The sequence below is a fragment of the Protopterus annectens genome, chromosome 6.part0 (genome assembly GCF_019279795.1).
Source record: "Protopterus annectens isolate FY-2018-M chromosome 6.part0, PAN1.0, whole genome shotgun sequence".
NCBI lineage: Eukaryota > Metazoa > Chordata > Ceratodontiformes > Protopteridae > Protopterus > Protopterus annectens.
Window position 1 is genome coordinate 78871424 of NC_056737.1, and position 14282 is coordinate 78885705.

The window sequence follows — 14282 nt, forward strand, 5'->3', positions numbered from 1 at the left end:
GCATCTAGTTAGATTGGAAGGGGGAACCTGGGAGAGTTTGTTTTGTCCTTATTGGCACAGGTGGCGAATCCATATTTCAGGATGTGAGGTGCCGTGTATGCCTGGCGTTTACAATTCCCTCCCTGCAATGGTGCACTAGTTGGGTTGGGTAATGTTTATCAATAAGGTAGCCCACTGAGAAAAGTGCATTCCTTTTAGAAGTTAGCATCTCGCTTGCACTGTGGCTCAGTCTAACAGATTGACTTTTTACAATGTTTCTTTTCATAAAGGCCGGATGTTGACTGCTGTAGTCAAGGAAGTTATTTTTGTAGGAAGTTTTCCGGTTGATCGTAGAGGTGAACGTACTTTTGAGTGGGTCTAGGGTGGGTTCATTGTCTAGGAACTGCACTTGGTTGCCTTTTCCTGAGACAGTGAAGTTGAGGAAATTGATGCTGCAGCTGTTCTTTAGAAAGCCATTCATTTCTTGTGGGGACCCTTTCCATCGTTAGAAGATATTGTCGATAACATTTGTATAGGGCTGTAAGTTTAAAACCTTCTATTTTTGTCAGTGTGTTGTTCCCAGCTGCTAAGAACTAAGCGTAGGATAGTGCAATTTTGACTCCCACGGCTACACCTTTCAGTTGATTGTATATAGTGCCTTTGAACGAGAAAAAGTTGTTCACAAACACTAGAGTCAGCAGAGCGGTCAATGTTTTAACTCTCTCTGGGTTCATTTTCTTGTGATTTGATGAGGAATTTTCTAATAGGCTTATGCCTACTTTGTGTGGTATACTTCGGTAGAGGGCAACCACATCTAGAATAACTGTTATTCCAGTGGGCATATGTTGGAGGTTCTGCTGAAACAAGTAAATCTGGTTCAGGAACTCCCATAAGTCTTTGAGGTGGAACTCTGTAGCTTGTATGATGGGATTAAAGTAGTGGTCTAGGAGTTCTGAAATTAACTTTTTTGTCCTCTTAGTCTTAGACATATGTCTTAGAGGGGGGTTGCTGGAATTTTTGTGGATCTTGGGCGTGCCGAGTAGTTTGCTGACTTCTGGTGTTTCCACTACCATGAAGTCGTATTCCTCATCTGAAATCCTGCCTTTGTGCAGGAGGTTTGCCAGTGCTTTATCAGTGTAGTGGAAGCACATACGTAGCTCTGCTTTTGTGTCTGGTATGGTAACTGTCATCTTTGGACAGTATTTCTAGCATTTTTTTCTATGTAGGCATCGTGTTTCATATCCACGATCCTAGTACCCTTGTCTGCTTTAACAACTCTGATTGTGGGGGACCGTTTCCGTGAACGGAGTGCTGCTTTTTCTTTTTTGGACAAGTTAAACCATTTGTTTATGGGTTTGTTGTTGAGCTCAATTCTGTCTCCCCTTTGCATACTTTCGTGAAGATATTGAGGTGCTTGATGTGGGTTGGGTTATATATAATTTTTCTTCTCGTGGGGGGGGGGGGCTCTGAAAAGTCATGAATATCTCCTTTTGTGAAGGTCTTATCAGGAATTGATATGCAGTGGGAGTTTCCATTGTGGGTATGTAGGTTAAGTGGACAGTTTGTGTGTGCGCACGCATGTGTGTACGTGCGTATGTGTGAGGTTCCAGGGGAGGTCTCTGGTTTATCATTTGGTCCTGTAACGAATATAGCTACCTTGTCAGCACCGAGATCAGCTTCTGTACGAGTTACATTTATACCCGTGGACACTTCAAAGTATTTGAAAGCTTGATCTCACAATCAAGGCACGATAGAGATGTGCTACCTCCTTTGACTGGACCTTTGGATATTCATTAAGCTAGTGTCTGTGATCACGGACTCCACTGAGAGCATTGAAAAGACTTCCCTTTGCATCAGACCAGTACCCCCCCCCCCCCAACATTGTGACTGCAGCCTGAGGTGCTAAGGAAAAGAAGTGTAAGAGTGTAGGTTCCCCCAAGGAGTCCCTAACCCATGATTTTGGTTTTCTTGAATGCTAGGGCTTCCCATGATCTCCTTCAGTTCACCTAAATTTGGGTAAATCCTAGAATTAATGACATGACCTGCAGATTCTCTTTCCAGTTGAAGAGATTCTGATGGAGACTTTATGATCTTGGAAGTTCTTACTGTTGGCCACAACTTGACTCGGTGGGAAGTGCTTGGCAAGAACCCAATGTGTCTTGAGCCTGTTTTAGGAATTCAGACTAAATACTGCATCCCTCCATGGGCAGGGAGTATTTGAGTAAGTATCCTATTGCTGATCCCATATGGGGGGGGGGGTGGCTTTCCCAGTGCCAGTCCCTCCAAATGAGAACCTGCAATCTATCCTCCCCTCAAATGAGAACCTATTTTCCTGTATTGGTATTTGAGAGTGGTGGAGAGAATGGGAATACAGATTTGTGCATTGGATACCTTTTTCGATAACTGTTCTTTAAATAACCTGATGCGCAAGGTTCCAGCATGTGCTAGCTAAACAGACCATTGATGACCAGTGACTTGTGACACTCGTAGGTAGTGAGTTGCAGGTGTCCACTCTGCTTACTATCTTAACTGTCTCCATGCACTTTTTGGTTAATGGTGCGGTTAGATCTTTTGAGATGAGCATCAACATGATATGCTATGCCTGGCTTAGATTACATGACTGAGTAGAATTTTCATAGTATTTTTCATACAAGCCCCCTTTGATGGGTCATCTTTTTTCTGACCTAGTGTAAAAGAGAAGCTGAAAAGTGTGTAAGAACAAAGCTTTTGTCAGTTGTGGAAGTCAAATTCATGGCTCCCCAAAGATCCTTCTTGAGGAATCTTAAGACTCCTAGGAACTTGTATTTCAAAAAGTCTCACTGATGGTCCTTTTGACTAGTTCCAGGATGGGGAACTCTTGTGGAGGACATGGAGAATACTTCAACTGGGAATCACCCTAGGGGCACAGGCAGTCCACAGAATCAAGGTTCCTTGGTCCCTGCCAAGGAAGGCAACAGCTGAATACCTTTGATCTTGCCTGACTCTTCCACTCTGGAGGTAGTTGGGCATTTCTCCTTGCACCAGCTGCATGAATGGCCATCATGTAGGGCAAATGGGTCAGGGAGATATTACTCGGATGTTGTTACATTCACTTTACCCATTTTCCAAAAACTGTCCTCTTTCTTTCAACTATTTCATCTTGCCAAAAGAGTTCTCAAACCTTTTACTTAAAAGGGCCATCTATCAGGTCCCACCACATTAGAGAGAGTCTGTGCTTTATTCAGGGTTCTTCTTAGTTTCAAAGAAATTGAAGTATTTTGGGCCAGTATGGAATCTTTAGAAGACTAAAATGATTTAATGAAAGAACAGTTTCCAGAGTGTCATGGTGCAGTCCATCCTCTCTTCTTCAGGCATGAAACTAGGTATAATTTCTGCATCTCCAGGATTCCTACCTGCACATCAAAATCTTCAGAGGAGATGAGAGGTTTTCTGCATTTTGGGGCTGGAGTCATTCATTACCAATTCTGAATCTTAATGAGTCTCACTGAAGCCTCCAGGGGTTTACCAAGTTCATGGTAGTGGATACCTCTAAAAGGAATTCCTAAGAATCTGGATTTTTTTTTTCCTCGCCTGGATTGCATGCTCCTCATCTCTTCACCAAGAGTTGCTCTTATGCAACTTTGCCTGTCCCCAAGAATCTCTTCATTTTAAACCTGGAGAGGTGGTGGTTGGCTCCAACCCATATTTAGGAGTTCATGCTATCTAGACACGATTAATGGGCTGAATTCCCCCAGGAGTACATCTTCCCCATTCTGATCTCTATGAATATCTTTTGTCTCCTCTCCCACAAATTTTCTAGCCCTCAGTGCTCTGAGTTTGGCAACAGTATACCTAGTACCGCATGACCAACATTGAGTGCCTGCTGAAGAATTCTTCTGCAAAGTTTAGAGGTCACAAATGGCATGAACAAAAACTTTGAAATTAGTGTAGGCATGTAAGATGCATCTTTTATGGTGCCTTGACAGGTGCAGCCTTCTAGGATTTGCATTTATGCTCCCTGTTTTGTGGCCATGGCCACTATGGTTGCGTCTGCCCTAAGGTGAAGGGGCACAAATCTATACCTTGTCATACTGGAAATGAGGGCAGTCATCCTACCACTACAAACATTCAAGACCTTCTTATACCACACCACAGTCATGTTGCCCATGTTTATAGATATTATACTGTGTGGTGATCAACAAACAGGTTCACCAGCGCATACGGTGTGTTATGAGATAATAGGTGAGCTCTACTCTGTTTTCTAGAGGAAAAGCACATTGTGAGCCAGTTCGGCTGCCCAGCAGGCTCAGGTGCATCTTGATGTCACATGAGGAGTCCCTCCATCCTCAGCGCAGGAACTATCCTGTCACTGAGGGAAGCCTGCTACAACCTTTTTGCACCCCCTTCACCAACACTAAGTGCTGCAACTACCCTTGCCTTTTTTACACCAAAGGGAGATATCCAAGGGATGCAGTACTCCACCGTTGACCAGAAGACCCCCCCCCCTTATAATGAACTTCATTCAGAAAGCAGAGTTGTGCAGATCAGTGGTTGTCATGTAGCACCATTCTGGTCTTTGAAACAGTTTTTCCCCCCTGTTGTAGCCTCACCTTGAGTAGGTCTCCCTGCTCCTTGATCCCACTAACTTCTTTCCCATCCATCCAGTAGGTCTCAGCCAGGCCTGCATGACTTTGTCTAAACATATGGTTTTGCCCATTACATTAATGCTAAGAGACCTTTTCTTTCCCCAAAAGGTGTTCCACATTCCCACAGCTTCTGACAAATCATCTACAAGCCAAGCAAGCAATATAAGAGCAAATGGAAAGATTATTTTTCCTTTTGGGCTTCTTAAAGAAGGCTGACCCTCTCTTTAATATCATCCCTTTTTATTGCAGGGTCTATTTCCTATACCATAAGTTGATTCAGCAGCAATTTTCTTAGCTGAATTTTCAGTCATTTACTTTTCAAAAGATTTGCAGCGCATTATTATAAGTTATATTACTTTAGTCTCCTATTGGAGATCTCGCACCACATTGGGTCCCAGCTTTGTTTTAATTCTGATGTGGCCTGCTGTTGAGCTTGTCCATTAGTTATGCTTCAGTTGTTTGCTCTGGAAAACCTAGATTACTTATGAAATCCTTCTGGGAAAAGTAATAGCCATAACTACAGCTGTTATCTTGCAAGCCCCCTTACATAGTCTCCTATTAGGGTAGGGATTCATTGTATACAAAACCATCCTTCTTACTTAAGGTTCCCAGCTCTCCATTAGCTTGTCTTTTTTTCCCTATCTTGCCCTAACTAGGAAGAATACCCCCCTTGCTTGTTTTGAGCATCTCTAGATGACTGGTCTTACCTGCATCATGCAAGATAAATTAAACTGTATGAGCAACAGTTGTTTCTTTTAAATTCATGCTGACATTTCCTTGGCCAGATGGTTTTCCTGGTGCATCTTCTGCAATTATGTTTTGTCCAACAGCATGCTCCCATGCAAACCAAAGGCTCATTGTTGGTAGCATGGCTGCTACTTCCTCTTCATTACTCCTCAGCAGTTGTGATTCATGGAATGGCCGCATATGCATCTGTACATACCTTATACAAATATTACAAGCTGGATGTCTTTATCTGTGTCCAAGTTTTCCTTTTGTGGTTACTGTATACTCTGTTAGTATTTTATGAAGCCATTTAGGCTGTTGGCTGGTTAATGTCCCAACCAGTAAATAGACTGGATAATCTAAGGTGGACATCCAATTTTATGGTAATAGCTATTATCCATATCTCTCCACTTCAGTAACCCTTCCTCCATCCCTCTATCTCCTTCTAAAATTGTGTATTGTTTCCTAATAGACCTCACTGACTCCACTGGGCCATTTCTGTTTTTTTTTGTTTATGATGCCTCTTCTTCCCATGGGAAGGTTTTTTTTTGAGGGTTTGTGATTAAACTTGTTCATTTTAAGTGGGAGCACTGATGAATTTTGGGAGGTAAAGGAGGAATTGAGCTTTTTGAGGAAAGCTGAGTTTGTTGATGCACAGTAGCAGACCAGTTTTTAAATTGAAGTGGCTGGATGTGGATAATCCAGATCCAGTGTTCTGGTAAGTAAATAACTGTGTAGTTTTGTCTGCAGTGTGTTCATGATGGCAGAAATTTCTGCAGTCTACTGGTGCTTAGATTATTGAATTAAAACATTGAAATGAAGACTGAATTTTTATGTGTTGCATGATTCCTTGGTAAGTGAGAATTATGTCTGGTATAAAAATAAGACTGAGAAGATTTTAATGTGTACAATGTTAAAACTGCATTACAGCAATTAATATTGTACATCTCTACTTCAGTTTATGGTTTGTCCAAGTCCCTCGTAAAGAGCAAAAAAAGAGTTTAGTCTGTAATGTTAGTAAGTTTGACATCCATAGGAAATGTTTAAATGTGGCAAAGATCAAGTATGCGTGAGGTGTGGCTAAGATTGTAGTGTCCTGCATTTAGTTATTGGTGTATGCTGTTCTGCGCTTCAGTTTTCGGGTGATGAGCTGTAAAGTGCCTTTAGTCTCCTGTACAAGTCCAGGGAAAGAATAGTCATGAGGTTTCTCTGGGCTTAGTGCTGTGGTCACTCCTTTTTGGCACCTGTTTCTTATGTTAATGCAACTGTAAAAGGTCTTTGACAAAGTTTGTAGATGATTGTAAACTAGGAGCAGTAGTAGAATCCCTGAAAACCCCATCATCCTCCAGAAAAGTGTGATAAACTTATAAGTGGCACTACAGTCGTGGTCTAAAACTGAGTAGTAGTATCTGACACCCTGAGAAGTTAATGCATTAGTAATACACCTGTAAGAGTTGACCTTGTGGTCAGGGACTTGAATGCATGTAGACAATTACAGGGCCTTAACGATCACATTTGAATGTGTAAAGTATTTTAATGTTTGGAATTGCTGTTGAAGAGATTTTCCCTTACATAGATTCTAACTTTTGCAAACAGACGCTGTTAGTGTTTACTCAAAAGGTTACTTTAAAGCAGCAATTTGATTCTGCATTTACATGTTGCAGTACTAGCCTACATACAAAAGCACAGGTATGAAACGAGGTTACTTGGGGGGTCCTTTGTCTTCTCCTGACATTAAGTGTTACTGAGGTGACCTTTCTGAAGTCCAGAGCTTTCAAAGCAGTTTATACTCCATAATAGCAAAAGGTCAAGTGTAAAATGTATATTTTAATAACACAATGCATAACTTGAGTAGATATTTTTAAGTCAACATGAACGATTAAGTTTGAGATCTCTAGTGTACGCTCAGGAGACTCTTTTCACTTTGATATAAGCAGGTCTTGTGAAGCATTTTTTGCTAGCATTTAAAGCATTGCTAATGTTTTTCTTCCTGTCTTGAACAGAGCTACCCATATAGTGTAAAGCCAAAACTTCCACTTGAGATTGGTTTTGATCTAAATGATTTGTTTAATACGTAATGAAATGTACATTTTTTTTAATTTTAAAATTGGCAGTTTTAAGTGATGCCATGGATATCTTAATTGTTTTTGTATACTTTCATAGCAGCCCATTAACAGACCTATAAATGTTTATAAAGTAGAATCAGCTGTTATGTGTGAGTGGAGAACTTGCATCCCTATCAAAATAAGAATTAAGGAAATTTCCCCTTGTCATTAATAAGGCATACCAGAATTTCACATGTTCCGTATGTCCTTTGTCCATGAAATTTGTAGGTCACTGCTGACTTAACCTGTTTTAATGGAGGATGAACTTGAGATTTTTCTTTTTTTCTCTTTTTCTTTCGTCTTAGATGGCTTCTCATTCTAACAGTTTGACAGGTCTTGTAGCTGCCACGTTCACGCCATTTGATAAAGATGGGTAAGTAATATAGATGCGTTGTATCAAAGTTTACTTTCAGTTTCTTTTGAAATTAATTGTCTACTTTGCTACACATTGTGAAATATAGTTGTTTACTTTGCTAATTTTGTGCTGCCAAACATGTCTTGTTTATTGTGAAAAATGTTACTTTTAATGTATTGTAAACAGTGACATCGTATACCTTTAGAATCACCAGGCATTTTACTTGTCTTGTGTGTGTTTATTAATGCTTCCCTAAGTAAGAGCAAACACCCGATAACTGCTTGTTTTGATGAAGAAAAATGAATATCTAAAGCAGCTGTATCAGTTTTGATGCATTTGACATTGTAATGCTAATAACATTTAAAATGTAGTGTGTGTAATGTGTACTCCTTTTCGTGCATTAACTTAGTCTTGCAGCCATAGTTCTAATTTACTTGAAAATAATTCGTAATATAAATATTTTGAGGTATGTAGTGGGGGCACATGAAAAGATGAGGAAAGCCTTGTGGGGATATGGAGCTTATGTATTATGGACCTTCGAAGAGAGGGTGGTGGTTCAGTTCCTTGGCTGTCTTTCGGGTTGAGTAAGACCCATCGGTATCCAAAACCTTTTCTGTTTAGCCAGTAAGCAGTGTGACTACTTCAGCAAAGAGTGGAACAAACTCCACTTCCCCTTCGGAGGAAGGTTCTTTACTTCTAACTGAACTTGAATTGGTGAGTATAGTTCATGTTCCCGGGGAGAAAGTCTCATGGATGTCCAAAAAAAAAAAAAAATGTGCTCATCCCTGGACTTTCGAATTTGCTTGGATGATATTAGTCCCCCCCTCCCCCTGTGTTAGAGACTTCTAGTGTGGGTGTCATCATGAAAAAGGAAGACGCAGTGCTACAGCCTTGTGGCTTTACATGGCGGAGGACTGTTTGTCATGGATGTTTTGTCCTTCAGGGGAAGGAGGAGGTGGTGGTTGTTAGCACTCACTCTCTCTGTGGTCCACCTTGTGGTGGCAGTCTGCATATTCCAGTGTCTTGAGGTTTGTCTTGCTATTCTGACACCATTCTAATTTGTGCTGAGATTGTCCATTTCAAGGTCTAGAGTGATACTTGGGTAATTGTGGAAGAGTTTTAGATTTTTTACGACCGTTCTAAAGACTTGGTGCCTAATGGAAGCATTTGTATTGGGGAATACTTACCCTGATCTTTTCTCATCGTTTGTCTGGGAATATTTGGCTATTTTTTCTCATAGTTTGTCTGGGAATGTTTGGCTCTTTTCTTCCTAGTGAGTAGCTGTATTGCATAAAAAGTTTGTTATTTCTGTCAGCTTTTCTTGTCCTAGAAAAGGTATTCTCTTAGCCCACAAAACTTGAACAAACTCTAAAAAACAAATTACAAGCTTTTCCTTTCCTTACAACTTGGGGTTTGGGTGTCGACTGCTTCTGTTTTTCAAGCTCACTTCCTCTGTGGTCTTGATTTCCTTTGGGTGACTTGCCTGTGTGGTTTTAATTGTTTCTTGGAAGGTCTTTTCGCATCTTGTACCTCTGCAGGCAGAGGTATGAGAAGGTTTGACAGATGTATGTAATGAATTCAATGCACTCTTAATGCATTTAACTTAACATTGCAGAGTTTTGAAGCATATTGGGAAATGAGTAACCTTGTTTCTTAAAAAGCCTACTTATTGATAGGAAAGGGGGGATAATTTGAAATAAATAAAAATAGTGCACATTTATTGTGGGGAAAAGCAAAATTTTGCTTTGCATTAAGCTGTAAAAGGATGAAAGCTGTAGGCGTCCTAGGAGGCTGATCATGTCTGCACACTATTGAAGATATTTCTGTATATGGCCTTTAGTTGTTTCCAGAAATGGTCCCTGAGCTTTCACTAAACCAGTTATATTCATGTTCTAGTCTTTTTTTTCACCTGTTAAAATGAACTAGGATCTGGTCTATAATCTGACCATACATACATGTCTGCAGTTCCTGTAGTACAGGATTAAATAATTTTGCGCAGATCAGCCTGCTTCATCCCGCTTGTTGAGAAAGGAAGACTGCAGTTATCAAACAGAGACCCTCTGTGAATGATTTAAATTTTTGTGTAATTGGTAGACCTGATGACCTCATCCCATTGATGTAAAATGGTATATAGCAAGAAAACGCTTGGAATTCTCTTCTGCTAACTGTGAGACCTACTTCTAATCTTGCCTTTAAATCCATGCTGAAACACAAGATTAACTCCTGGCTGTACCATGGTGGCAATCCAGGCTAAACATTTTCTCCAGATTAGGCTATGTTGAATCTCTCTCTATGCTTATGAACTTCTTCAGACTGTGTCTTCTTTCTTGTACTTACTGATTTGTTACTAAACACTTCACAGCAATGTGCTTAATTCTTGGACTGTTGCTTTTATCATGTTACTGTGTAACTTTTACTTATTTGTAAATCCATGTTACTGTGTAACTTTTACTTATTTGTAAGTCCATATTACACTTCCTGTAACTCTTATAATCCCGTATTGCTGCAGATTTTATTTGTTCAAAGTTTGTATATCTCTGTAATTTGGAGATTTTCTCTCCGGGTCGCCTCCTGAAAATTTTTTGACCCAGTCATATTATCCCAGTAAACAAATGTCAAATAAATGTTGCTGTTTCCTGTTTCATATTTGTGCCAAAACTGACTTGGGAATACTTTGGCACCACATACTTTGTCACCACATAACATAAATCTGCCCTTTTAGTAATAAATCCTCCTTTAGAAGGGTTTGGGACTGTTTTAAGCTTTATTTGTTTTTCGATTTTGTTTTTGTGTTGGAATTTCACATAATAGAAAATGGATTTTGGTTACCTTCCTGTTTCTCAGCACCTCAAGTCCAAGGCCATGCTGTGTATTGCCAAGAAGTTTCAGAATCTGTTTGCTCCCAGTGGGTAAGTACCTTGTTCGGTGCATCCATTGAACTGGAAAAGTCTTTTGGCTATCTGGAATTTGGACTTAATGAAGTAACATCATTCTCTGAAGAGGCTGACTTCTGCTGTGAAATACTTTTCAAAAGTTGAGACCACTCCATCCATGATAGTTATCTTCAGTCTCACAGTAGTCTGTGCAGTTTTCCCGTTTGTGCTACATGGTAGTTGTGTCATATTTAATTATGGCATTTCAGATATAAACTCTGTTCTCTGTAATGGGATTGCAGGTTTCAGCCTGATAGCTCACTGTTGTCCGTAACTATACCATTCTGTGACAGTTCAGCTAGTCCCAGTTGACACTGCTTCTAGCATGCACTAGAGCAACTTGATTTTGAGTTTCAAGTGGATGGGATAAAAATCTGTTTCTAAAGCTGTGGTCAATGTTTTCTTTTGGAAAAGTGAGTTATTCACTGCAAGTTGAGGTTCTGTCCTCAAAAAGTGGATTGCTGTGTGCAGGTAATGTGGAGGGGAGCAGCTACCTCTTGACTTGTTTGTGTCTTGTGGTGTTGCTGATAAGTGAGGGTAGAAGGATTAGGAGATTGACCAGTGGTTGGCAGCAGTTCTGTAGGCATTATACCAGACTGTTGTGAAGTGGCAGCTAAAACCTAGAAAAAGAGCTGTCAGTTTGGCAGTCTGCCTGCTTCCACCGTTATCTGCAGTCATGGCCCGTTTTGGCTTTGTTAGACACAAACATAGTTCCATATGAAGCTTTACAGTAATACAAATATGTGTGTATAATATATGTGTGTGTAATTATATAATGTGTATGTGTGTGATATATACACACACACACACACACACACACACCTAAAATAATCCTGCCTAACATAAGAGCTGTGTGTGTTTCTTTGATGCTATTATATGGAGATGGCTTTTAGCTTTGCACAAGTCTGTATCGTGGCGGTTTGGTTTTAGAACTGTTCCTGCTCTGCTTGTTGTATATGCATTATTTGTAAGTGCAGCCTACCTGCTGTAGCACTTAAACTGTAATGTGCAGGATTTGATGGTTGTATTGTACATAACTGGTCCACGTAATTACGTGCTGTTATCTTAACCTAATAGTGCAAAGTACTCCACAGTTAGATGTGCATAACTCTAAACATGTTACCTTTACACAATATATGTTATTGCTATTTGTTGTATTGCTTCTGATTCACAATCCTGGTATCCTCTGTGTGCTATTAGTGGTAATGCGCGGTCAGCATACTGGTATTAACGTAGACCTCATGCTATTGCAATTACAGATATCTAATAATCTTTGTTGCCAGAAATTATTACAGCTGCATTTAAGGTCCTATATATGTTAAATCACTGTAGTAGCCTTAATGTTCCGACCCTCCCCTCACTCGTATAAACTTATCTGGGTTTAAACGGACCGTAACCTCTCCCACTAGGATAAACAAACCAACCAATTAGGAAAGTATTCTAGACTGGATCCTAGTTAATAACCAACCCCAACTGTACACAGCTGGTACTTTCCCTGATGACCTCCGCGACCATTGTTTAACCTATATCATAAAACATAAGGCAGGAAACCCTCACCAACCCAAATATAAAACATTTAGAAACAGAAAAAACTTTGCTGCTGCTATATTCCAAAATGAATTAAATGCAGTTGACTGGTCAAAACTAAAAAATCTAACATTAGAGGAGGCCATAGATCACTTTAACACTAAATTCCTAAGTATCCTTGATTCCCATGCTCCAACACGTACAACAAAAACTAGATCAAATACAGCACCATGGCTCACAAAACATACCAAAGCAAAAATCAAAAATAGAAACAGAGCCTGGGCCGGCTGGAGAACAACCAAAGCCCCACTTGACCATCTACAATATCGTCCACTCAGGAATGATGAAAAAAAATCTATTTTACTGGATAAAAAAAAGCTTCTACCAAAATCTCCTACAAAAACAGCACAACAACCCTCAAAAGTTCTGGGCAGGCTTAAATCAACACCCGAACCCCAGCTAACTACTCCCATAGTTCATAGACAATAGCTAGTGCCTTTTAATAACTTTTTCACTGAAACAATCCAATCCCTAGCAAATCAACTAACCCCCTCTAACTTAAACCACATGCCTAATCTACCTAATAGTCACCCGGAATTTGGCTTCCAACCAATATCCACTAGTTTTATCAAAACACTTATAAAAAATCTAAAACCTACCACTCTCGCTGCTGACCTCATCCCTGCAAATAGCTGCAGATGCCGTTGCATATCCCATATCTATCCTCATCAACAGAACCTTATCCGAAAATGCTACCCCCTCTCTCTGGAAAATATCTCACGACATCCCACTCCATAAAGGTGGTAGCTCCTCAGACATATCCAACTATAGACCCATTGCTGTTCTTTCCCCACTAGCCAAAATAATGGAGAAATGTGTGCACAAGCAACTAATGCAATACCTTTCACAGATTAACTTACTGTCTGACTCCCAGCATGGTTTCACACCGTACCACAGCACCACCTCAGCCCTCCTTTCCTTTACTACTGCCATAAACCAAAACAGGAATGACAGTAGGCTAACCTCTGCCCTCATTCTTGACCTATCAAAAGCTTTTGACATGGTCAACCATGAACTTCTCATTCTTTCACTAAAATCCATTTCCCTCAAGCGTGCTATCCAGTGGTTCCAGTCCTACCTGACTGGTAGACAGCAGGCAGTACTATGGCAGGGCAAACTCTCCAGCCAGTTACCTTTCACACTTGGTGTCCAAGGGTCCAGACTAGGTCTACTACTCTTCTCTATTTTTATCAACAACCTCCATCCACACTGCTATCCCTAAAGCCTCCTGCATCCAATACGCAGATGATTCCAGTCTCATCTACTCAGCCACCTTCCCATCCGACTTTCAAATCTTAACCCAAAATACATTTAACACTATCGAGAACTAGCTCACCAATCAATGCCTACTTCTGAACCCCAATAAAACTAAACTTCTACTCTTCTCTCCCATTAGTAGATCCACCACACTTTCATTCTCTGTCACATCTAACAATGGTACCACTATTTCCCCAGATAATCGCACCAAACTGGTAGGGGTTATCCTAGACAATAATCTGAAATTTGACCTACAGGTCAACAAAACCATACAGACCATCAATAAGAAGCTTGGATCACTGTATAGAAAGAAGACTTTTTAACCCCACTGGCTAGGACTGAAATCGCCCGATCGCACCTACTCTCTACTCTCTTATATGCCTCGCCTGTACTCTCATAGGTTCATAGGTTCATACTAGGCTATCTGCCCTAGGGCATTTACAAGCCTAGCCAGAGTGTGTGTGGCTTTCACCACCCCTTAGGATGAGAATACTATACCCATTAGTTTGCTGTGCCTCTGTCCAGCAGTGATAGAGATGATTCCCGGGGTAAACCTACGATCTCCCATCCACTCGTCAAGATTTCTCTTGAACAGAGTCAGTGAGGGGCTCTGCCTCACATGGACTGGGATTCTGTTCCAGAGTGTAGGGAGTCTCTGGGTGATGAATCTGTCCCTCCAGCACGTCCTATTGATATCCGTGTTGAGGTTTAAGTT

General features: G+C 40.6%; 1 protein-coding gene across 4 annotated transcripts in view; it reads left to right on the forward strand.

Moving 5' to 3' along the window:
• The window catches only part of NPL (N-acetylneuraminate pyruvate lyase), a 446485-nt gene that overhangs the window by 26520 nt on the left and 405683 nt on the right, over window positions 1-14282 (forward strand). For all 4 annotated transcript variants that reach the window (XM_044073861.1, XM_044073864.1, XM_044073863.1 and 1 more), the window contains exon 2: window positions 7741-7808. In XM_044073861.1, coding sequence (XP_043929796.1) covers window positions 7741-7808 — 68 coding nt within the window. The remainder of the gene's footprint in view (window positions 1-7740; window positions 7809-14282) is intronic.